Source organism: Oncorhynchus kisutch, linkage group LG24, assembly GCF_002021735.2.
Source record: "Oncorhynchus kisutch isolate 150728-3 linkage group LG24, Okis_V2, whole genome shotgun sequence".
In the NCBI taxonomy this organism is placed as follows: domain Eukaryota; kingdom Metazoa; phylum Chordata; class Actinopteri; order Salmoniformes; family Salmonidae; genus Oncorhynchus; species Oncorhynchus kisutch.
In genome coordinates, this window is record NC_034197.2 from 20568183 (window position 1) to 20594856 (window position 26674).

At 42.6% G+C, this 26674-nt stretch overlaps 1 protein-coding gene across 3 annotated transcripts in view; it reads right to left on the bottom strand.

Annotated features, from left to right (window-relative positions):
• arhgef19 (Rho guanine nucleotide exchange factor (GEF) 19) overlaps window positions 1-26199 on the bottom strand; it is a 40916-nt gene extending 14717 nt beyond the window's left edge. The window contains exons 1-8 of one of the 3 annotated variants that reach the window (XM_031803459.1): window positions 26087-26199; window positions 25513-25675; window positions 3486-4148; window positions 2815-3270; window positions 2485-2626; window positions 2266-2351; window positions 1773-2029; window positions 1242-1402 (exon numbers count right to left, since the gene is read on the bottom strand). In XM_031803459.1, coding sequence (XP_031659319.1) covers window positions 1242-1402; window positions 1773-2029; window positions 2266-2351; window positions 2485-2626; window positions 2815-3270; window positions 3486-4148; window positions 25513-25675; window positions 26087-26098 — 1940 coding nt within the window. In that variant the 5' untranslated portion in view covers window positions 26099-26199. Of the gene's footprint in view, window positions 1-1241; window positions 1403-1772; window positions 2030-2265; window positions 2352-2484; window positions 2627-2814; window positions 3271-3485; window positions 4149-19248; window positions 20173-25512; window positions 25676-26086 lie in introns of those variants that run through there. The other 2 variants (XM_031803461.1, XM_031803460.1) reach the window with 2 other exon arrangements.
• Between the last annotated feature and the right edge of the window lie 475 nt (window positions 26200-26674).

The following is a 26674-nucleotide window of genomic DNA, read 5'->3' on the forward strand; positions in this document are numbered from 1 at the left end:
TTTAAGCTCCCTTCCCCTGCTTTTGATCAGCTCCTTTTGTTGGTAGTGTTCAAATTTTGTGATGATCGGTCGGGGACCCTTGGTCTTGTCGGTCATAGCTCCAAGTCTTTGTACTTGGTGGAAAGCCACCTTGTTTACAGTCTCCATAGGAAGTTTCAAGGCAGAATGCATGAATTCTATGATCGCGCCCTCTGGATTATTGGATGCGTCATCAGGAATCTCAGGAAAAAAAAGATTTCCACGCATGCTACGACTCTGTATGTATAGTAGCGACTCCTTCATCACCCTGTTTTCCCTGAGTAGACAATCCATGTTGGAATCGTGTATTTTTACCTTGTCTGTGAGTTCCTTCCTGCTACTGTTTATGTATGCTGCTGCTACTGTTTATTATCTATCCTGTTGCCAGTGGTGGAAAAAGTACCCAATTGTCATATCTGAGTAAAAGTAAAGATACCTTAACAAAAAAGGACTTAAGTAAAAGTGAAAGTCACCCAGTAAAACACTATTTGAGTAAAACTCAAAAATTATTTGTTTTTAATCTACTTAAGTATCAAAAGTAAATGTAATTGCTAAAATATACTTAAGTATCAATAGTATACATCATTCCTAATATTAAATCAAACAAGACGGCATGATTTTAATGTTTTTTTAAATGTATGGATCACCAGGGGCACACTTCAACACTCACACATCATTTACAAACAAAGCATTTGTGTTAGTGAGTCTGCCAGATCAGAGGCAGTTGGGATGACCAGGCATTTTCTTCTGATAATTGCATGAATTGGACAATTTTTCTGTCCTGCTAAGCATTCAAAATGTATCAAGTACTTTTGGGTGTCAGGGAAAATGTAAGGAGTAAAAAGTATATTATTTTCTTTAAGTAGTACTTTAAAGTATTTTTACTTAAGTACTTTACACCACTGCCTGTTGCCTAGTCACTTTATCTCTTCCTATATGTACATATCTACCTTAATTATCTCATACCCCTGCACATCTACTTGGTACTGGTACCCTGTATATATTATTGTTACTTATTGTGTATTTATTCCTTGTGTTATTATTTTTCTATTATTTCTCTTTTTCCTCTCTGCATTGTTGGGAAGGGCCCATGAGTAAGCATTTCACTCTTAGTCTACACCTGTTTGTGACTAATCAAATTTGATTTGAAGAGAAACAGAAGAATAAGAAAAACCAAGACAGAAAAAACAGAGAATCTCATGACATACATTCATTTACTATACCTCTCACTGACGTCCTTGACCTCGGGGAGCTTGGAGAAGAGCCACTGTCTGTCCTGGGCCCCCAGACACTCCCCCAGCTCCTGGGACAGCATAAAATGGTCCACTGCGATGGTCAGACTCCGAATGTACGACGCCTCTGATGTCACCAGCTCAAACTTGGCCTGTGATGAGGAGACATTATGGGCCTTTAGGAAGCAATAGGCACACCTCTCACTCACAATTAAAAACATGATACTTTATTTATCTAAATATGGAAAATGAAATACTTTATCTAAATATTAAAATCATGACGTTATCATGAGACATATTGGGAAAATCTATGAATTAAATTTTATGACCACAAATCAAAATATGTTATGGTAATCCATCCCATAGATGAAACAGATCAACTTGGCTGGCTAATTGGATATGCTAAAACCCTGTAGAGGCTGCACTTTCCACAAAAGATAGGATATTGGGCACACCTTCTATCCATCTCTATGAGTGCTTCCCAAATCCCAATCTGGCTTGATGTCATCCCCATGTTCTCACCTCCTGTAGTTTGCGCTCCACGTTGCTGAAGTTGTCCAGCTGACCGCTGGTCCGGACATCAGGGATGTCTTGCCACAGCGAGAAGGCGGAGCCTCGTGACGAGCAAAAGGAGCTGGATGGAGACAGATTAGATGGAGATGGAGTCTCCCCAGCCCCTTCCTCCCTTAGCCCCTCCTCCTCAGCACCTGGCTCCTCCCCCTGCTGCCTCAGGATTTCTCGGTTGATTGCAACATCACTGTACTCCTGGTACAGAATTGCTGAGGAGAGAGAAAGAGAGAGCGATGAGAATTTGAGTAAGAAGAGTACATAGGGGTGATTGAGAATTAAAATCAATATTGCAGAAAGTTTTGAAAAAAATACTTTCAGATATTATGTTGTTATGTAGCAGGTGGTTGAACGAGTGTGGATACCATTGCAATGCCATATAAATACCATTGATAATGGAGGTGGAGAAGGGAGGTGGAATAAACAAAAATTTTGACACAAGACTCACAGCTGGGGAGAAACCGTGACAGACGATTGGATCTGCTGACTGTGGGAGGAGTGCACCAATCATCCTCAATGGATTTCTTCCTCAAACTGTGGGAAAGTAGTATTTATAGTCGTTATAACAGTGGACAACCTTACAACTCACTTCCAGCTAAGATTTGTAGTTTAAATTTGTGAGTTTAACTTTGATATAATACACCCATTTTTTGCTGTTAAAACACACTTTTTGATTGTGAATCCGGTGCTACGTCGATGTTGTTGCGTGTTTTTGTCAGCAGATGGCAGTTGCGGTGTAGGTCCTACTGGACTATGGGGGGCGCTGTCACTGGCACCACCTGAGCCACGATGCCTGGAAGTGGACTTATCTGGAGAGGAAGAAAGTAGATGGAGGTGGAAGGAACCTAGCAAACACTACAGAAAGTTGTCTCAAGTTTAAACATCCTCCTACATAGAAACCAGCGTTTGCTAAATTGGTTATAGCATTTGCTGTCAAAAACATAATGTCTAACACATCCCACTGCAGTGATGCTCAACCCTGAGGCAGGACACTCACAGTCAGGGCTGAAGTTGCTGGGGTTCTGCCTGTCGCGGGAGGCCACGCGAGCTGACAGCGACTTGCCAAGCTTTAGTGTGAACGAGTTCTTCCTTTGGGAAAGCTGTAGCCGTGAGATCAGCTCTGAGGCTGAGAAGCGACGCCGCTCGTGTTCCGCCATACTGGAGCGGGCTAAAGAGCTTCCTCCGGTGGCCGAGGAATTCTCTACAGCCCCACAGTTCAAGACAGATGAGTGCTCTGACAACTGCAGCGGCTCTGCGGAAAAAGGTGGAGTCTTTCGGGGGTTGGGTGTCCCCCCTGTTGATGAGGGGCTCGTGGCATCTACAGGGTCTCCCCCGATGTCCTCCTCCAGGAAGGAATCGAAGGGTCCTGAGAAGAGGTAGTCGCCATCCAGAATGGGGCTGGCCAAAGAATCGTCACTCAGGCTGTCTGGTGAGTACACTCGAATCTTACGCCCTAGGACACAACACAAAAAAGACTGAGGTGAAGACTTCTCTGCAAACTACAGCCAGTCATATTGGAAATAGGCCTTGTACAAAATATTTCAGAAGAAAGATTTGAAGTGTGATTTTTATGTCCTACAGATGACAAAATGAAGAAGGAAAGAAACATTCTCCTGATGAGGACTAACAGAGAGTTGACAAAGTGGAATGGATAGATACTGTACTTACGGATAGACTTTTCCTTGAGTGAACCCTGTGACGTCCTCCTCTGGGGTCGACAGGTGTCTGGGGTCTGCATCTCCGGAGGCTCATGTGAGGATGGAGAGCCAGGTGACTGAGAGTTACAGTAGTCTGTGTCCCTGTACAGGGAGGACAGAGGGAGGAACAGGGGCAGGCTGAGGGCTGTGTGGAGGGGACGAAACACCGTCGACACCACCATCGGTCTCTCACACTTCTCTTGCCCTGGAGGGTCAGTCCTCCTATCTTCCCGGATAAAAAGCTCAACGTCACCCCCTAGCATCTGAGAGTCTGAACTCAGGTCCGTATCAGTGTCTTGATCAGGGTTAATCCTCCATCCGCCATTTTCTGCTTCAGTCCTTGTGTGTTTGCGATGATTCAGAGGCAAAGGGGTGGAGTGCTGAGTGTCTGCAGTAGGTGATCCATGGCCGTTGTCACTGGGGGTCACAGGCGGCTGCCGCTCCTGCTGACACACGGCGATGTGGTTGTGCTGGCACTGCCGCAGGAGAGGCCTGTCGTCCCGGGCCTCGCTCAAAGCCTGGGACTCGCCTGAGACCGGGAACCACATGCTGGGACACTCTCCTCGGCAACGGAAGACATGGAGGTGAGGCTGGAAGTCAGGGAGAGGGGAGAATCCATACCCGGGAAGCATGACTGAGAGAACACATGGGAAATGCAGAAGAAAGGAGAAACAAGTTTTTGCAATAAACTTCAATATGCTAACATAGTATCCTCTTGCCATATCTGGTAAAACAGCACCCACTGAGCTGGTTACATGCACACAATAATACCATTATTATGGATAGTCACATTAATATAACAGTGTGTTTAAAACGTTTACATGCTTTGCAAGAAGAACCATTTCCCTAATAATACTGTTTACATGGACATATTTGAAATCAGGCTACCTGGTGGGACTTAAATAAATGCGGGTATTTGATTCTGTGTTCGGACATATGAAGTTCGCATGTTAAACTCACTTCACTCGCACATAAAAGGGAGGCTTGCGCTACAGGTGCTGGCACATGTGCAGATCGAATTCACAGCCGGAGTGCTGATTAAACTGTTTACATGTCTAATCATTTGAAAGAAAAAAGAAAAACAGGTGTTTTAATCGACGTATGCTTACTTCGATTTTGACCTTATTATGACAAGCAGAGTAAGGTGTTTACATGACTATTTCCATACTTGGCCTAGTGCCATAATCAGTTTAATATCGAATGATGTGTGCACTCAGTGTAGGCTATATTGTATTCACTAATCACTATTAAAAGGAACATTTCATCATGTGGTCTCTCATTCAGGCTTCCCTCTATACGAGACATGAAATGTTAAATTGAAATACTGAGTGAGACAGTTATTAACCACTGGTGGAGACAGTTATATCCTTATATGGAAGGTGTTGCTGTTGTACATAAAGCAAACCGGCTGTAGCCCAAGTACCAAATGCAGTACAAAACGACTCATCCGCTAGTTTGTTTATAGTTTGTGTATGCCAAAACAAACCAATCAGGTCCCCTTCACAAATAATTGTCATGGTTTTGTAATGTATACTGTTATCAAATAGTATGTTTCCTGAAATACTTTCAGTTTGTTCTATCTCTCACACATTGTGTAACAATCTGTTGTGGCAGTGTGAAAGATGAACTGTATACTCGCTAAGGAAGATGTCTGTTCATTGGAGCAAAATGGCAGTTGAACATGGACGCATGAAACCCCCCACCACCTCTCCTCTAGGTCTGGCTCTGTGCTGCAGCTGAGAGTGTCTTCCTGCTCTAATTAAAGACTGCACCACACACAGCTCTCAGCCCCCTGTACTTATCCTCTACCTAACCCCCCCCCCCCCCCCCCCCCCCCCCCCCCCACACACACACACACACACACACACACACAAACCTCCTTTATCTACAGATGGCATGCTGAACCAGGCCAGAGCCACACACATTCAGCCATAACCCTTCACAAAGTGCGCCCAAACCAAGTGAGACTACATATTCAGTCCTCGTCACCTTTCACCTGACAATATAGACCCATCTGTCTCTCACAGTGTTTAATCTTTAACCTGGTTGTTATGAAATGATCAGCAGTCTAGAGATTCAGAGAGACCGAGAGAAGGGAGAGGGATTCTAAGAGATTGAGGGAGAGAAAAAGAGAGAGTGACCCACAAATGATTCCCCCACTGAGCCATGAAAATTAGGTCAGCACTTTACACTAGTGTTACTTACTATAAACAAATTGGGGGGAATTCAGACTGGAGTTACATGCATGTAGCTTGAGCACTTTTCTCTCTATGCGTATTCTGGCCTTGAACATGGGGAAATGCCAGTGCCAGCAAGGTACCAGCAAGGCATTTGGGGAGGAAATCAAAGAAATGTGTGCATCTACATACGCAGTATTCTGACCTTGACTTAATTGACTAATAATTCTAGCACCTGAACGTGTGAGGAAACAATGAATAAGGTTAAGTGTACCTGTCAGTTCCAAGTGGAAAAAACATCTATACTGAACAAAAATATAAACGCAACAGGTCCCATGTTTCATGAGCTGATATAAAAGATCCCAGAAATGTTCCATATGCACACAAAGCTAACATCTCTCCATTTTTGTACACAAATTTGTTTATATCCCTGTTTGTGAGCATTTCTCCTTTGCCAAGATAATCCATCCACCTGATAGGTGTGGCATATCAATAAACTGATTAAACAGCATGATCATTACACAAGTGCACCTTGTACTGGGGACAATAAAAGGCCACTAAAATGAGTAGTTTTGTCACAGCACAATGCCACAGATGTCTCGAGTTTTGAGGGATCGTACCATTGGCATGCTGATTGCAGGAACTTCCACCAGAGCTGTTGGCAGATAATTTAATGTTAATTTCTCTATCATAAGCCACCTCCAATATTGTTTTAGAGAATTTGGCAGTATGTCCAACTGGCCTCACAACCGCAGATCACGTGTATTTTAAGAACAAATTATTATTTACAGTGACAGCTAAACCCAGACAACGCTGGGTCAATTGTGCGCTGCCCTTTGGGACTCCCAATCACGGCTGGTCGTGATACAGCCTGGAATTGAACCAGGGTCTGCAATGATGCCTCTAGCACTAAGATGCAGTGCCTTAGACCACTGCACCACTCAGGAGCCCACACCAGCCCAGTATTTCTGTCTGTAATAAAGCCCCTTTGTGGGGAAAAACTCATTCTGATTGGCTTGGCCTGGCTCCCCAGTGGGTGGGCCTATGCCCTCCCAGGTCAACCCATGCCTGTGCCCCTGCCCAGTCATGTGAAATCCATAGATTAGGGCCTAATGATTTTTCTCTCGACCTGTGTGCACGTTGTAGCAACCTCATGATGGATATAGGGAAAATGTGAGTATCATGTAGTATAAATCTATTGATGTTACATTGAATTGGGTGCATGGATATGGACAGGTTATAGACCATAGAGAAAGAGTGACTTGAACTGGATACTGTCTTATTGTACCTTTATCAGTGGCGGTCGGTGCCATTTAAGATGAGGGAATACGATTATTTAAATAATCGCATTCCCTCATCTTAAATGGCACCGACCGCCACTGATAAAGGTACAATAAGACAGTATCCAGTTCAAGTCACTCTTTCTCTATGGTCTATAACCTGTCCATATCCAGTCTACCACTGTGTCCCTACTATCATACAGAAAAACATGTAACTCCTTGCAACCCTGAAATGTCAAATCAAATGTATCTATATAGCCATTCGTACATCAGCTGATATTTTACCTTTATTTAACCAGGCAAGTCAGTTAAGAACAAATTCTTATTTTTAATGACGGCCTAGGAACAGTGGGTTACCTGCCTGTTCAGGGGCAGAACGACAGATTTGTACCTTGTCAGCTCAGGGGTTTGAACTTGTAACCTTCCGGTTACTAGTCCGGTTACTAGTCCAACACTCTAACCACTAGGCTACCCTGCCATATCAAAGTGTTGTACAGAAAAATCTGTCCAATGTCTGCCCATTCCATCTAGACACCTAATCGACTCAGAACTAGGGCATCTCCATAAATGCATCCGAGTAAGTTATGTATTCCATTCAAAAAGCTTAAAATGTGCCTTTATGTTGTATAGTGTTATTTGGGAGTGTTATGGACTTTGGCGTAGGCATTTCCCCTGTAATTTTAATAGGCCACAATAAGAAAGAATGTCTACATTGTTAATGAGTAGCTAGTACACTGGAATCTCTTTTATAACAGTTTTGATTAAAGAACAATGTTCAATTTTTTTTAATGTACGGCGTAATCCCTTATCAGACTCATAACATGGATACCATAAATTCAGTTTTGATGCATCGTTATAAAAATCTCCATGCCTGTATCATCAGTCACTTTAAGTTAGCATGTTAGCATAGTTTGAACTCTTTGGTAATAATGTCATGGTTAAGGTTGCAAAATTCCGGGAACTTTCAATAAATTCCATGGTTTTCCAGAAATCCTGGTTGGAGGATTACGGATTTCCTGCTTATTCCCTCCTGATGCCGGGCTACCGCCAACCGGGATTTCAGGAAAACCAGGGAATTTATTGAAAGTTACTTTCATTCCTAGTCATAGTCATACATCACTCACTCTGGCATGGGAATCATGGGACTCACTGCAGATAAACAAAACACATTGTGACAGTCACAATTTTCAAGTGGTAATAATAATAGGGTATGATGACTGGTGTCACTGTTTAGATTGATCAATAGCCTTTCAACAGCGCGTCCTCCTCAATCTCAAACAATTTGCATAAATCTCTCTTTATCTCTTTCCAGTTTCAAAGGGTAACCATAAGTCAGGGGACAGACAGAGACCTGTCCTGAAGATGTGCGTCTTCTCCCTCATGTCTCTCATCCAGAGTTATGGGGTCTGTTATGGGATGTGTGTGTTTGAGCAGGCGGAATGGAGTGGCTTGGCGGTGTGGTGTGACCCCATCCTGTATGTGTGTGAGAAGGCAGTGAAGCCCTGTCACATCAGGACACTAATTTCCCTGTAGTAGACTGGGGGACTCTGCCACTATGCCATAGACATAATATATACAGTATTTCACACCATTGGACTCTCCACTATGCTGGTGAGGCAGCATAGCACATTCCCATTCAAGTTGAGTTATAGTAATTAATCTTCTATGTGCAAAGTGGTATCGGACAGTAGGACAAACTGAGGGTATAGCATTCTGGAGGAGATTGTCAAACTTTTCCTCCACTAGCACTGAGAATGTGAGGAGATTAATTTGTGATTGGAAATATCCCTTGGGTGCAAGAGGATACTGAGATGAAAATTACATTAAATGTATTTACAATGAAACCCCACCTGAAAAGCGATTGCAACTTCAAACACTCGGAACCACCTACTGCGACCATTTTCTCAAAATCAAAAGACTAAAGTGTCTAGTCATAGACATGAAAGGCTGGATAGATGTTTTTAAAAAGGGGCATTCAGATTTTCATTTGTCTGCTCCAGACCCACAGGTGAGGTTCTGAGGCCATGGAGCAGAAAGAAATCTCCCTTAATGTTGATACTTGGTGTGGGTCCTAATCCTGTTCAGAGCCTGGGGCAGCTACTCCTTCCCTATTAAGACATACTGACAACCTGGCTTACCCTGACACAAACAATGGACATACAAGGAGCACCTTGGGGGACAGACACACCTGAGCCTAGCGAGAGAGTGATTTCAGCTGTCTTTGACTGAAAGAGACAAAACATTAGAAAGGTGTCCTGTTAAATATTTGACCTCCGACAATCTCGGACTTGTTGCTCGAGAGTCGGGATTCCAGCTAACAGACAGCACAAACAACAATATATTATTTAAAAGCCCACAAAAATGTGTAGAATCTCGCATGTAAATGACAAGACATGTGCAGCTTTGCCTTCCCCCTCTCGGGCACCAGTACACCCTGCCCCCTCCACAATACTACCCCTCCTCCCCTCTCCCCCCCATCAAAGAGACCGACTGGGTGAGGGAAGAAGAGCAACATACTCGGTTTAGTCAGGGGGATGAGTTTTAGACCTGGGTTCAAATACTATTTGAAATCATAAAAAAAACTTGAGCTGTTCATTGCAACAGAGCTTCCCTGCTGCAATGAACCAATAACAAATAAAAAAGTCATCCCGCCCAGCTAGCACTCCAGGCTGGCTAAAGCAAACCCTCAAAGTATTTGAAAGATTTCAAAAGGAATTTGAGTTTATGAAAGGAAGTACACTTGTTTCTTCACTCAATTCAGATATAAAAAGTAGGCTACTGATGAACTACAGACCTGCCATCACAAAGCAAACGGAAGGCCTGAGATATTTGTACTTTTAAACAACATTTTGTCAGATCCACTCAAACAGTTTTGTAGGGCCTCCCGGGTGGCACAGCGGTCTAGGGCACTGCCTCGCAGTGCTAGCTGTGCCACCAGAGACTCTGTGTTCGCGCCCAGGCTCTGTCGCAGCCAGGACCGGGAGGTCCGTGGGGTGACGCACAATTGGCCTAGCGTCGTGAGGGTTTGGCCGGTAGGGATATCCTTGTCTCATCTCGCAGTGCACGCTAACCAGGTTGTCAGGTGCACGGTGTTTCCTCCAACACATTGGTGCGGCTGGCTTCTGGGTTGGATGCGCGCTGTGTTAAGAAGCAGTGCGGATTGGTTGGGTTCTGTTTTGCCTCTCCCATGCCCATATGGGCGTTGTAGCGATGAGACAAGATACAAAAAATTGGATACCACAAAATGGGGGAGAAAAGGGGGTAAAAAAATAAACAAAACAAAAAACAGCTTTGTAGGTGTTCTCTGCACCCAAACTGTCAATCAAAGATTGTTTGATGATCTGATCATGGGCCACTGTACATTCTGCTGATGCATCTCTTGTATTCAAGTATTGTATTCTCTCATTCCCTGTGTCTGTTTTCTCCGTCTTTCTCTCCTCCAGTTTGGAACCAAGCCAGACTTTTTTTTGTCCTACTCTCTCCTTTATCTTCTGGACAGGTATGGACAAGTCAACTGAGGGCGGCTTGTTTTGAAACATGATCAGGGTAGGTAGAGAACCCACCTCGAAGCTGACCATGTAGTAGGTTTTGCCTGTGGGGCGAAGCTACAAACGAATAAAAAAAACGGAGAAGGAAAAAGCACAGCATCATTAGGATTAGGAGGTGAACTAGAGCGAGGACAAAGTACTCTATAGTTCTCTCTCAAGTTGGCATATAAATTAGACCCTGTACCTTGCAGCCATATCTGGGGTTCATTTTTTAACAGAAAACTAACAGGGAAAACTGAAGGGATTAACTCATGAAGAACACTGTAAAACTCTCTTTGATAAAAAAAAAACTGTTGAACTTTATTGTGGGACAGAAATGTATTCTTGTGCATGTGTGAAACCTGCCCCATAGATTGTTAGATGCTGTGGGCTGGGGCCATAGCCAACTCAGTGCTTGGAACAGCCTGCAGGCTTCAGCTCTAGCTTCAGCTCTTGCACAGGTGTGCAAGCAACACTGTTAGGAAGGGCATTTCACACATAGCCCCAGGGCCCCACTGCTCACGCTCATTTGTGAATCTAATCTTTTTCAAATACTTTCAAAATATGAGATATCATCCAGGGAAAAATAACATGCTGTTTGGTGTTTTAATGCTATGAATGTTTAGATGTATCCTTCCTGCCCTTCCAAGTTTGATCAATGTACGTATCAACAGGATTTCACTACAGAAAATGTGTCTAAACTTCAATAATCAATAGTATTTTTTTATTATATGTACATGCTAGTGATTGTTTCATGCTCTGACAGAAGAGGGCCAGCAAGTTACCTTCCAAATTCATTACCGACCAGCCCCCAAACAAGAACCTTTGACAAATGCAGGCACTTTGCACATTCCCTGAATAGCTAGGCTCTCGTCATTCCTCTAAAAATTCTCAGTAATCTGCAACAGGAGACAAACAAAGGGACTGGACTTTCCACATGCAACAGAAAAAAGAGCTGCTACTAAGCCAAAGGATAAGAAAGTGGTTCGCCCCGCTCCATTTATTTTATGGGTGGGTTGATTTCTCAAATGAAAAAAAACTCATTTTGGAAACCAGGTCAAAGCAAAATAGTGAGGGCAAAGCATTTCACATAATACAAAAAGCTGTGTAGGTCTCACCACCCTACCCCTCCTCTCATGTTCAGTTCTCCTAATTCAAAGCCAGACCGTTTGTCTAAGGGCTAGCCATACAGCTAGGATTGCATGCAACAGTTGGATGGATGGGAAGGATGTGGCACAGCGTCCTGTCTGGCTTCCCTGCAGTGGCAGTGCATGTAGATGCACATAGTCAGATACACCCCCAGCCAACCACATCAATGCATATGTGTACACTCAGGCACAAGTGCATACAACGCACACACACAATCTGAGTGACAGGTGATGGGGCAGGTGCTCCAGACTCAGAGAGATGGAGGGGAGGGAGGACAGGGGAGTATGGTGGTAAGGTGAAGGAACGGGCTGGAGGGGAGGGCGAAGAGGTGGAGGGGTGTACTGCAGTAAATTGAGTTGTAAATCTGAAGGCACATCACTCTCAAATTAAAATATATATATATATATATATCTGTCACGTGTGCAAACTCTCCTGCCTCTAGGTCACCAGGCTATTATGGTGTACACCTGTCACCATCGTTATGCGCATCAGCGCATAATGACACTCACCTGGACTCCATCACCTCCTTGATTACCTGCCCTTTATATTTCACTCCCTTTGGTTTCTTCCCGAGTTGTCATTGTTTCTGCGGTGTTCGTGTTTTGTATTATGTTTAGTTTATTGATTAAATCACTCACTCCCTGAACTTGCTTCCTGACTCTCAGCGCACACGTTACATTATGACACCTCGCCTAAGGAAAGCATCAGGAACTGTTTTTTTGTTTTTTTGTTATTTTTGTTTGTGTGGTGATGTCGGGTCCAGGTGTCAGAACCGGAGCTACCTGGGAGGCCTCAGCTGGTTTGTCGGATTCCCATGCCTCGGTGGGTTCGAAGGGTTCCCCTGCCTCAGCGGGCTCGACAGGCTCTCCACGCGCCGGGGAGGGGGCTCTGTCATGCATGCTCTCTCCGGCGCCAGTAGGTCACCATGCTCCCTCAGCAGGCTCGACAGGCTCCCATGCCTCGACCGAGACAACCGGGGAGGTCTCAGCCGGCTCATCAGGCTCTCACGTCTCAGCCGGGCCGTCAGGTTTCTGTGCCTCAGCGGATGTGACCAGTCCACTCCTGATCCCTAGGATCGTCCCTGTGGTTGGCGTCCTGCGGCTGGAGCCGAATGCGCCGGGGAGGGGGCACTGTCATGCATGCTCTCTCCGGCGCCCTAGGTCACCATGCTCCCGCGCCTCAGCTGGATCGACAGGTTCCCGCGCCTTAGCAGAGGTAACCGGTCGGCTCCTGATCGCCAGGATCGTCCCTGTGGTTGGCGTCCTGCAGCTGGAGCCGCGCGACGAAGAGGGGGTACTGTCACGTATGCTCTCTCTCTGGAACTCTAGGTCGCCTCTAGGTCACCAGGTTGCTAGTTATGTCGCACACCTGTCACCATCGTTATGCGCATCAGCGCATAATGCTACTCACCTGGGCTCCATCACCTCCTTGATTACCTGCCCTTTATAAGTCACTCCTACGGTTTGTTCCCGAGTCGTCATTGTTTCTGTTCCATGTCTGTGCGTTGTTCGTGTTTCTTGTTTTTGTATTATGTTTCATTTATTGATTAAATCACTCACTCCCTGAACTTGCTTCCCGACTCTCAGCGCCTTCGTTACACTATCACTCAAGTAGGTCCATCATTCAACTATTAACTGACAGGAAAAAACCATAGTATATCCACATTGTTTAGTTATCATGTTATGACTAAGTTTATAGTAAGACACAGGTAATTTTGCAGGACTGAGAATGTTGGTTCAACATATTTTTGCCTTTATCACTGAGTCAGTGGTCAATTGTGGTCACCGACGCAGTGATAAAGGCAAAAATATGTTGAACCAACATTCTATCAGTCAACATACCTACGAACATCAATGGAATATTTGGTTGAAAACGCAAGGTCAAGGATCATGTGCTACTGTACTTCTGCTATTGCATTCACATAAATAGACACTCTGTGATACTGTGAAAGGTTTCCACTACAGCTGTGTTGTTGTCTGTGGAGTCTGAGTCAGTCAAGTTATGGCTGTCTCCTTCACCTCTCCCAGACAACAAACATTACGATATGGCTGTGACTATCCAGACAGTGGGCAGCCTGTGGGCAGACATTTATGGTCTGATTCAAAGAGCACTTTAGTCACTCAACTTTACAGATGATTTGTTCTGGTATATTTTAGCATATTTGCTTATATGGTGAAATTACCATGTCAATACTTTCCTTCCCACAACGATAAATTGTAGTGCTAAAATGGCATGCTTAGGAGCAAACACTGAGGGGCCGATTCTGATCCGAGTTAAGCGAGTAAATGGAACGGATTTCCCTTTTTATCCCCTTTTCTCTCTATGAGAATTCTGACCTTGAACTTAAGCATGGGAATAGCATGCTATTCACCTGCTATTCATTTGGGGTAGAGATCTAATAAATGAAGGTGTGACGGAGGTGTGTCTAGAGACACACTGTATTCTGACCTTGACTTAATTCTCTCATAATTCCACCACCTTTATGCGCGAGGAAACCATGAACAAGGTCTAGCGAACCTACCGGCTCCAAGTGGGAAAAGCCTCTGCTATATTTTTTCTCTCTCAATATAAATAACACCATTCTCCATGCACTATAATTTACATCTTGATAAGAGCTATTGATAAGAGCTAGGTAAATGAGTAATCCGTTTGGATAAGGGAATTGTAAATATAAATGACACTTGTTTTAGATATATTTTACCTTATAAATCGCTGGTGACAAATGTGAAACCAGTCATAGGGCAGAAACTGAAGCATATCAACATATCAACTCATCATGTTGGTCATATCATGTTGGTTTTGTCCAACATGTCTCTGGACCTACTCACTGCCACAGTCATACTCTGGACCTAGTTTTGTCCCATGGAATAAATGTTGTGGATCTTAATGTTTTTCCACATAACCCTGGACTATCGGACCACCATTTTATTACGTTTGCAATCGCAACAAATAATCTGCTCAGACCCCAACCAAGGAGCATCAAAAATTGTGTTATAAATTCTCAGGCAACCCAAAGATTCCTTGATGCCCTTCCAGACTCCCTCTGCCTACCCAAGGACGTCAGAGAACAAAAATCAGTTAACCACCTAACTGAGGAACTCAATTTAACCTTGTGCAATACCCTAGATGCATTTGTCACAAGAAACTAGCTCCCTGGTATACAGAAAATACCAGAGCTCTGAAGCAAGCTTCCAGAAAATTGGAACGAAAATGGTGCCACACCAAACTGGAAGTCTTCCGACTAGCTTGGAAAGACAGTACCGTGCAGTATCGAAGAGCCCTCACTGCTGCTCGATCATCCTATTTTTCTAACTTAATTGAGGAAAATAAGAACAATCCAAAATGTATTTTTGATACTGTCGCAAAGCTAACTAAAAAGCAGCATTCCCCAAGAGAGGATGGCTTTCACTTCAGCAGTAATAAATACATTTACTTCTTTGAGGAAAAGATCATGATCATTAGAAAGCAAATTACAGACTCCTCTTTAAATCTGCGTATTCCTCCAAAGATCAGTTGTCCTGAGTCTGCACAAATCTGCCAGGACCTAGGATCAAGCGAGACACTCAAGTGTTTTAGTACTATACATCTTGGCACAATGATGAAAATAATCATGGCCTCTAAACCTTCAAGTTGCATACTGGACCCTATTCCAACTAAACTACTGAAACAGCTGCTTCCTGTGCTTGGCCCTCCTATGTTGAACATAATAGACGGCTCTCTATCCACCGGATGTGTGCCAAACTTAGTAATAAAGGCAGAAATAAAGCCTATATCGGCCTATATCGAATCTTCCATTCCTCTCTAAAATTTTAGACAAAGCTGTTGCGCAGCAACTCACTGCCTTCCTGAAGACAAACAATGTATACGAAATGCTTCAGTCTGGTTTTAGACACCATCATAGCACTGAGACTGCACTTGTGTAGGTGGTAAATGACCTTTTAATGTGCTTCTACATCTGCATTGCTCTCTGTTTGGGGTTTTACGCTGGGTTTCTGTACAGCACTTTGAGATATCAGCTGATGTAAGAAGGGCTATATAAATACATTTGATTTGATAAACTTTCCCACACAAAAGTGTATGAAATGCTGTGCCATTATACATAATTTCAATTGTACAGCCTTTAACTTGCAGGGATGGGCAGTCTCGAATGTCTTAACTATAGGCTACCCCAACTTTCTCCTAGATCTATCATGTTAAATATTAGCCACTATCAGTATCGACTGTCAGTAGACCTAATAACCACACATTCAACTGTCAATTTACTGTTAGTTCCCTTCAGTTGGTATAGCCTACATTATCATTCAATTTAATAACACTATTTTGTTTACCTTTGGTTCCTCTGTAAATTATGTCAAGGCCATATGGTTGTTGCTGAGGATCATTAGTAACAGTCGATAATATACCAAAAAGGCTAATGAAAACGTTATGGAGTGGAGCACAGACCAAGCCGTAAAGGTTTGAACCCTACGCATGGTGGAATACTTGGCTGTGTCATCACAGTTCCATGGTTAGTGCAGATAATAGATGACGGTATAACCTACTATTGTACACTATTCTTTCTACATTACCATTGGTTGAAGAACTGAGTGTGGCAATTTTCAGAATTAATCAAACCACCATTTTCTTTATTTTGTACGTACTGGTGAGGCTCTGCTCACCAGTTTATGATTCATAAATACTTTCCTAACCCTAAATAATCTACAAGATCAGAGTATTTTTAAATCTACCAATTGGTGCTGAAACTGAGACGATTATGCAAATATTTAGATGGCTTGATTATGCATATATTTAGATGGCTTTCTTTCGTTGATCCATAATATTCTACATTTCAGTTGTACAACTCACTATCCCCCTTTCCCTTTCCTTTATTCTGAACCCGTTCTCTAGATGTATTCTAGTGAGTCTGGACAAAATTCAAACTGAAAGTTACCAGCATTTTGAAAGAGATGGCTGAAGATAAATGTACTGAAAACCCTATTGAGTGAAAAGTCCACAAGAAGATCTGTTGGCCAGTAAGTGGGAGAGTTTTCAGCGGTTGAATTACATTCACAAGGGAACCACGCCTACAAAGCCCGTTGCTCACCTGCACAAGGTAAGTCTTAATACCAACTACTGAGAAGTGCATAAGAAAGGTGTGTGTAAGAAAGGCGTAATTTCCTATGTCCGAATCGGCTCTATATTATCAAGAGATTTGTTTCATTTCCTGAAGAAAGTTACATTCAACAAACCCAATATTGTGATCGACACTGAGTATACAAAACATAATGGCATAGATTGACTAGGAAAATCCAGGTGAAAGCAATGATCCCTTATTGATTTCACTTCAAATCAGTGTAGGTCAAGGGGAGGAGACATGTTAAAGATTTTTAAGCCTTCAGACAACTGAGACATGGATTGTGTATGTGTGCCATTCAGAGGGTGAATGGGCTAGACAAAAGATTTAAGTGCCTTTGAACAGGGTATGGTACTAGGTGCCAGGTGCACCGGTTTGTGTTAAGAACTGCAACGCTGCTGGGTTTTTCACGCTCAACAGCATCCTGTGTGTATCAAGAGTGGACCACCACCCAAAGGACATCCAGCCAACTTGACACAACTGTGGGAAGCATTGGAGTCAACGTGTGCCGCCATCCCTGTGGAACGCTTTCGACATCTTGTAGAGTCCATGTCTCGACAAATTGTGGCTGTTTGGGGGCGGGGGGGGGGGTTGCAACTCAATATTAGGAAGATGTTCCTAGTGTTTGGTATACTCAGTACCTGTTGAACTTTTTTATGTAACGTGGTTCATTGGCTCTTAATTTTTCTGTACAGATCATCGTATAGGCCTGGAGTGTAGCAGCTGTTGTACAGGCATCAGTCTCCACAAGCAGAGATATAACTATTGGTCTGTAGGCAAAGCAGTAGCACAGATTCAGACATATACCCTCACACATCCACTCAGACATAAGCACACACACACACGCACACACAAACAGATAGTGCATTGTCATTGGGAAAAGGCTTAGTCATAAGCGAGACAGACTAAATTACTTGTGGGTATTCTCTACCCGCACCACCTTGGTTCACCCTCTCTTGCTACAGCCATTAATAATATAATAAGTTAGTGCTACATCAATCTGTATCTAAACTAGAAGTCTTTGAGGACATGGCCTAAATCAAATTTAGTTCGGGAAACAGAGCAGATAAGAGCATGCTTGCATCCCAAATGGCACCCTATTCTCTATGTAGCACACTTGTTTTGATCAGAGGCTCTGGGCAAAAGTAGTGCACTACATAGGGAATAGGGTGCCATTTGGGAGGCACACCATAATCTGGCAGGCACTAAACAGTTATATTGCTGAACTGTTGAATGTCAGTATTGAGTCATTTGTTTGTTCCTCGTGATGGTGTGTAAACAGCTTAGCTAGATTGCAGTTCCTATGAGACACTGAGTTAAATGGGCAAACAAACATACCTGGAGGCAGAGCGTGGGAGAGAAAAACACTCTCCCTGCAGAAACACTGCTGTGAAAAACACACAAACACAAACACGCACACAGACACACATGGTTGCTCCTCAGTTTACAGTGCAGTCACTTGAAAGATCCTGAAGGTTTATGGAGAGGGCCTCCAACTGATCTGGTGTAGACTAAGACTTGAAAGGAGTGTGTGCGCACTACGGCGCCGTGCAGTTTTTTTTAACAATCCTCCCCCCGACATATTCCAAACATGCACTTACCTGCCCTGCAACTAATCACAGCTCCTACTGTAACCATTACACTCCAGCCTCAAAGCCTTGCAAAGCCTCATTTCCCATGCTATGCCCAAGGATAGGGAACTATTACTGATGCAAACAATGCTTCTAATGGAATATTTTGCCATTCCATTGTATAATTGATGTGAAAGGTTGAGTCTGTACGTGTGGCGTTTCTAAAGTATCTCCATGTATTGACAGATGCGTGTGTATTTTACATGTATTATGTAAACGTATACTGCAGACCTACACTATAATGACTCATCGACTGTAAAGTCAGTCTCTCTGGATTACAGTGCACGTCAGGGATGGTTATTATTATTTATTGAGCCTAGTTTACTGTATTATGTGTAGAGATGTTAAATGTACTTTAAAATAAAGTTTAATTTCCATAACAGTGAAATAGTATAGAATGCACCCCCTATGATACTGAACATGTACCCTTGAACTCTCAAACTGTCTCACTCTAACAGCACACCATGTGTAATTGAAACAGACTGCACATTGGAGGAACACACTCTCCCAGTACAATTGCCATGAAAATAACAATAAAACAAAAACACCCTCAAGTTGATATTCTATTAATATAATGTCAACTTGAGGGTGTTTTTGTTTATCTTTGTTTTCATCTACCTCTAAATCTGTGCATCTGACATGCAGCAATGCAGTCTGAAAGCAGCACCATGGCACTGTTTTGACTCACCCCCCAAAAACAGGACAGCTTAACTTTCATATGCAACATCAAAATCCACCACCCCACCCGAAGGTCACAATAACTAACAACGGTACACACTTGGTTAGTGTACACTTCAACATTGCATTGCACACAGAGCAATATATACAAATATGTATGGATAGATGGGCTGTACTACCTCATGGGTATCAGTAGCTTCTGAGCTGGATGGTTGCCAGCGACAGTGTGTGAATCCAGGCCATCCTAGCGTCTGGCTGAGGCTCTATGTGCTATCCATGACTGCCTTGTGTCCCTCCCAGCTTCATTCCCTTCGGGTCTTCCTCAGATTTTTACTCCACTCGTCCAGAAAGTAGGGGACAGGGTCCCGACTCCTCCGTTGTGTCTTTATTTTCTTCTCCCTCCAACAAAAAACAAGAACTTTAAACGAAAAAAAAGTACTCGCTGGTCGGGTTACTTACCATGCAGATCCCTCTTTAGGCTTCTGCACTCCCTCTCCTCGTTGACAATCCCTCTCGTCCCCTCTCTCTCTGCTACAGTTGGGGAAGTGCACTCTCTCCCGTTCTCTCTCCTCCCTCTCCCCCTCTTTTTCTCTCGGCCTCTAATAGTTAGTGTTGCATTTCAACACCTGCTTATAGAAAGAGATCGAGAGAGGAGTGTGCTAGCAGCCATCTGTGTGAGAGAAAATGTTTTCCTTTCTGTGAATATGTGTGATAGTTTGTCTGTGTGTGTGCGCATGGGTCGGATCCTTGTGTGTCAACAGAAATGCACTGAAAGTGGATAGAAGGCAAGTAGGAGGGAAAAGGGGTGGGAAGCAGACAGTGTGTGCGCTCAGGCGTGTGTCTGTCTGTGTGTGTACTCAGGCCATGTCTGTGTGTATGTGTGTGTATGTGTGTGCGCCCATGCAATTAAGTAAGTAGCTAAGTATCAGTTTGGAGAAAGAAAGTATTTGCAAACGCATGCTTGAACTACTTGGCTTCTCCCTCTCCCAAGCATTATAACGCCCTAATTAAACATAAAAAATTGTTACCTCGGTCAACCCTCTACTAAGCAGTGGTGAGAGAAAGTCTAATTGTCCTCATTTGAACAGTTTTCCAGATTTTATCAATAAAAAATTCAAAAGTTGTTCTTTCATCATGTCACTATCAACAAACCAGAAATCTATCAAAATAACAGTTGCCAGTTAATCTTCTATCATTAAGACTCTACACAATATTGTGCATTCCATCTTACAATGGCAACTTGTTTGTGGTTACATGACAAGCAGGTTTGGGGAGTATTGGATTACATGTAATCTGTTACGTGTAAGGGGTTACAAAAAAAACGGTAACTGTAATCCGTTATGATACCAGCAAAAATATTGTAATACTATTATACTTAATATTATATAATATTATATTATTGATACTTTTGAAAAACTAGATGATTACTTCGAGGATTACTTTTAAATTCAGAAAGGAGATTTGCAAAACAAATCTTTGAAACGTCTTGTTGTTTTCCCAATGACATTCAAATCAGCATTGAAAAAAGGCTTTTTGAAACCAGTGAAACATGGCTCTTGCACAGCTGCACAGTGCAGATCCCAGCCTATGGAATAAAAGTGGGGCTTTCATTGCTCAATCTAATTCATGCAGATAACACTTTGTATCCATAGCTCTAATGGACACATGTTCATACTCGTACACTTTTGATAGACTTAAAGGGGCAATCTGTAGTTGCTAAAACAATTTTATATATAAATATATATAAATATATACACACACACACACACACACACACACACACACACACACACACACACACACACACACACACACACACACACACACACACACACACACACACACACACACACACACACACACACACACAGTACCAGTCAAAAGTTGACATACGTACTCATTCCAGGGTTTTTCTTCATTTTTACTATTTTCCACATTTTAGAATAGGGAAGATATCAAACTATGAAATAACACATATTGAATCATGTAGTAACCAAAAAGTGTTAAACAAATAAAAATCTATTTCATATTTGAGATTTTTCAAGAATATAACTTATAAATGCCTCATGAGCTTAGTTTAACTGTCACACTACATGGGAACCCAAAATATAAGCTTGTTTTTCTCCAATGTTTGTAAACTTTGTAAATATAAACAAACACTGTATAGCCTCATAACATGGTTAAAACAATACTGTTGATATCATGGATGGTCAGACCTTGCATCCATAGCTCTGTCTATTAATCTGAGAGTGGTTACATTTCTCCAGGCCCATCCCTCAGCTTTTTACCAAAACAGAGGCGGGCGACCATTTTGTTATTGTTTCATCTGTGGATTTGCCCTTTAAACAGCTGCATATTATCTAGATATCAAAGTGTCATCAAAGTGTCAATGCTCTAACCTAGTGGTTAGAGCATTGGACTAGTAACCGAAAGGTTGCAAGTTCAAATCCCCGAGCTGACAAGGTACAAAATCTGTCGTTCTGCCCTTGAACAGGCAGTTAACCCACTGTTCCTAGGCCGTCATTGTAAATAAGAATTTGTTCTTAACTGACTTGCCTAGTAAAATAAAGGTTAAAAAAAATATGGCATTCATTTTTCACATGTAAATAGCACTTTTCAGTAGTGCTCAAAGCATGCCATTCCATGAACACAGCACTTATTTTTCAACTCAAATTAATGAGCCCAATCAGTCCTACATGACAACAAAATCATAAACAACAGAGTAGGGCTGGCTAATAAGTCCTTAGTTTTGGGGTGATGCTCAGGTAAAATAATTTGGCTAATCTATACTTCCATATTTCCAAGTCCTGTTCTTGAAGACCAAGGGGTATAACATTTATTGGAATGACTGGAATTCTATTTTTTGTTTTTGTTTTGTTGTTGGTATTTATCAACAATTTCGTGGTATCCAATTGGTAGTTACAGTCTTGTCCCATCGCTGCAACTCCCGAACGGACTCGGGAGAGGCAAAGGTCGAGAGCCGTGCGTCCTCCAAAACACAACCCAACCAAGCCACACTGCTTCTTGACACAATGCCCGCTTAACCCGGAAGACAGCCACGCCAGTGTGCTGGAGGTACACCTGGCGACCGTTCCAGCGTGCATGCGTCCGGCCTACCACAGGAGTCGCTAGAGCGGCCAAACCCTCCCCTAATCTGGATGACGCTGGGCCAATTGTGCGCCGCCCCATGGGTGTCCCGGTCGCGGCCCAGGATCACTAGTGGCACAGCTTGCACTGCCTTAGACCACTGCGCCACTCGGGAAGCCCGTGACCGGAATTCTGACAGACTTTCGTTTTTAATGTAAAGATACTATTTAATCATATTATTATATGTAGTATAAAGTGATAGGTTAGAAGAAGCATACATAATCAACCCATAAAGTAAAATGTAACATCCATATATGGCCAGCTATGTAAACGTTGACATTGATGTATCCTGCAATAGATGTGGTTCAATTGGTAACATACATGTTTGTCTTCTTTTAATGCCTCTTAAGGGGAAAGTAATCTAAAAGTAACTGAATGTAACTCACAAATATGAGTATAGAATGAGTCAACAACATTATGTGGGTATGAGTTAACAGAATATGTACTTTCCAAAGTGAGATTTTCAAATGACAGTTACTTTAAGTGTGATGTTGAGGTATAATGGGAGAATCATTAGTACAATGTCCATTTCCCAAATAGCACATTTTTGCCTACAGAACTCTATAAAAAGGAGAGCACATTATAGGGAATAGGGTGCCATCTGGAATGCACAGTCTCTGTGGAAGACTGTGACCACGTTGCATACCTTACTCCACTAACTGACATGTACTAACGCACACTTCCTGCAGGCTGAATGGCAGAGGAACACACTCACAGCAAGCATAGCAAGCAAAAGATGAACGCTACAGCGGTAGAGAAAGAGAGAGAGAAAGAGAGAATGAGGGGTGAGAGAGCGAGAGAAAGGAGGAAAGAGAAGTCGCCGAAGGCCACAGGAATATTTCAGAAGGGTGGGTAGGAGCAGAGGGAAGAGAATTAATTAACAGAACACCTGTCTCTCTCTGACTCCTAATAAATCAGAGGGATTTCATCTGGCTGGAGTTCTCCTTTTCTGAGGGGAGTTTACGTTTCTGAGGGCGTGGGGAGGAAAGGGGAGCAGTTTTTTGGTAAGATAGCAACAAAGTTCTCTGGCATCTTGAACTTGAATTTATTTCAGATTAACAACTTATTGGTTCTGTATCTCATTCATCCAACCAGAGTTATTTACCAAAATTTGAAATGCAAAACAGCTTGCGCAAAACGTGTTACACTTGTAGAAAGACTTCAATCGTATAGTACAGTACCAACAAGATAAGCAACAAGATTCCCAATATGTTTCAGGTCTATCTCATTACAAATATAGAGTGATAGTGTAGAAAAGCGGGACCAGTTTCACATATGTAAGTATACCTATGTGTATATACATTACAAGCTCATCCATTTAACAAAGTGAGAACATCACAAATCATCATAGTTGAAGGACAGAAATCAAGTCATTAGCTCATAGAAAAGCAACAAAAACGTAACAATACAAACCAACTCTCACATATTGTAAACCAGGTGCAAACCACAATATTACCTGCAAAAGGCCTGTGTAGGTGCCTGGCAGTAACACAGCTAATTCAACTAATCAAAGTCTTAATGAAAGACTATGACAGATTGATCATTTGAATCAGGTGTGTTACCACTTGGCTGGAACAAACACCTGCAACCACACCGGTCCTTTGCAGATACGTTTGGCCACCCCTGCTGTAAACAAACCTAAAAACTGACCATAGTGGATAGACAGAGAGCCAATAGGGAAACAAATTAATTGATGGGACCTGAAATGCAAAAGAGTCTCTTTTATCTCACTCTACCTCTCCTCCCTTCACCTCCCCATCCGTTCCGCTTCTCTTGGAAAATAAGTTATGCACTGCAGTCCTAACTCATGTTGCCAAAGGACGCGTCGCTTGCTTTGAGACATACAGTACAGTTTGGACGGGGAGAGAAAACATGGGTACAGCTTTGGTTAGAAAAATCGTAGCACACAAAAGCAGACAGACGGTAGACCCAAACAGACAGACGGTAGACACTTAGGTGCTTGCTCTATCATGTTATGTTACTGAGTTACAGCATTAAACTCGTTTTACGAGACGTCTTTAATGGATTGATTAACTTTACTTTAAAATATTATATATACAGTGCCAGTCAAAAGTTTGGGCACACCTACTCAATCAAGGGTTTTTCTTTATTTTTACTATTTTCTACATTGTAGAATAATAGTGAAGACATCAAAACTATGAAATAACACATATGGAATCATGTAGTAACCAAAAAAGTGTTCAACAAAGAGATTCTTTGCATACTCTTGGCATTCTCTCAACCAGCTTCATGAGGTAGTCACCTGGAATGCATTTCAATTAACAGGTGTGTCTTGATAAAAGTTCATTTGTGGAATTTCTTTCCTTCTTAATGCGTTTGAGCCAAACAGTTGTCTTGTTTCAAGGTAGGTGTGGTACACAAAAGATAGCTCTATTTTGTAAAAGATCAAGTCCATGGTATGGCAAGAACAGCTCAAATAAGCAAAGAGAAATGACAGTCCATTTGTTAGAGTAGTGCAATGTTAGAGTTAAGGCTCAGGGGTTTTGTGTGTGTGTGTGTGTGTGTGTGTGTGTGTGTGTGTGTGTGTGTGTGTGTGTGTGTGTGTGTGTGTGTGTGTGTGTGTGTGTGTGTGTGTGTGTGTGTGTGTGTGTGTGTGTGTGTGTGTGTGTGTGTGAGGGGGCTGAAGTCTATAATAGGATATAAAGTCTGGAATTCATTTATGAAGATCAAATCGGTTTCTGTAATAATGTAATATGTAACTTATTAACACCACTGCTTGCACTACTTATACAGCAGCTTTAGAATCAATCAATTCATGTCTCTCTCTGGTTTCACCGCCCTTAATACTCCAGGAAATGTACACTGGATCCAATGGGATACTGACTGTGACCCAAATGGCACCCTATTCCATATATAGTGCACTACTTTGACCGGATCCCTATGGGCACCCTTTCCAAAGGTAGTGCACTAAATAGGGAATAGGGTGCCAATTTAAATCCTTAATGACTCACTTTATGTGTGTGTAGTTTCAAATGAACAGGAGCCCTAGCTAATAAGTAACCACTAATATAACAGGGATACAACTGAACCGAAGGAGGAAAAGGGTGTTATACATACGCAATAAGTCACGATGGGGTGTGGTATATGGTGTGGTATATGGCCAATATAACATGGCTAGGGCTGTTCTTAGGCACAACGTTTTTTAAACAGGGTTAGTCATGACAAATGACAACACATTTTGTTTTGCAATAACAACCTGACCACCACAATGATTCTTTGCAGGAAAGCAGTGGGTGTGTGGTGAGGGTGTGTGAGCATCGCCATGTTCCACTGACCTGGGCTGGAGGCCGGGGCACGCTGACTCACCAACAGGGCATCCTTATTGTCAGCCAGGGCCTGCTTAGCCAAGTAGCGCTCTCTCTTCATCTTCAGCTCCAGAGACTCAGAGACATCTGGCACCATCCAGTCTATCGCTTGCAGGAAGAAAAACACTACAAGCTGGAGAGAGGGATGGAGGGAAAAGAGTATACATTGGGGGTGACAGGAAGGTAAAGAAGGATGAATAGATAGTGAGACAGAGGGATGGAAAAGAAGACAGGGTGAAATTAGACAGAAACCTCAGTGGAAGAAGAGGGATTATGAGGAGAGTAGTATCAATAGAGTAAAGGTGATAAAATATAAAATAGTAAAATACCATTGGAAAGCCTGGGAGGCAAAGATTAGCAAGCTTCAAATGATCACAGGTACAAAATAACATACACGTGTAGTAGATAAGGGGGTAGGACAGAACAAGTAAGGAATAGAAAGACGGATAGGGCACAGTATAAGGAGAGAATGCAAAAGGCACAGGTTAAATAGAGGAGCAAGTAGAAAGCAAACAATGACAGAGACACTCAGTTCCTTGCATACCTCGAAAGCCATGATGAAGCCTAACCTTACAGCCAGGAGTTCCCAGTAAACCAGAGTGTAATTTCCATTGTTGTTCCTAAAGGCTTTATATCTACAGGCAACACATTCATGGTTGTCAACAACAGGTCAGGATTGTCAACATCACCAATTCTGCCCTCTACTGGAAAGACTTGAGATGAAATGTGAAACATGCTAAACAAGGGAGTTTGGTATAAATATCCTAATATTAGCATTTGTTGGCAGTGGCTAGTCTAACAAAACTAAAGTGTGGATTGCAGTTACTCCATTTCCATAGACCGCTGTCAAGCTACGGAATCACATATCTAAACATTTCAATGAACTATGCCTTAAAGTATATACAACAGCTATACTATATCTACTATAGCGTGTTCCAGTGTGTATTTATGACCACTATTACCTGCACATGGGATGGCTGGTGTAGCTGGGTGGAGCATAGGCCAGAGTGAAATTAACATATCCGTTCAGATTGTTGTCAAACCTTTACTGGTAAAGCAGTCGCGGTAAGAAACCTGATGTGAAGGCAATCAAGAAAGCCTGAAAGGGGTAGATTGACATACAAAAGCATTT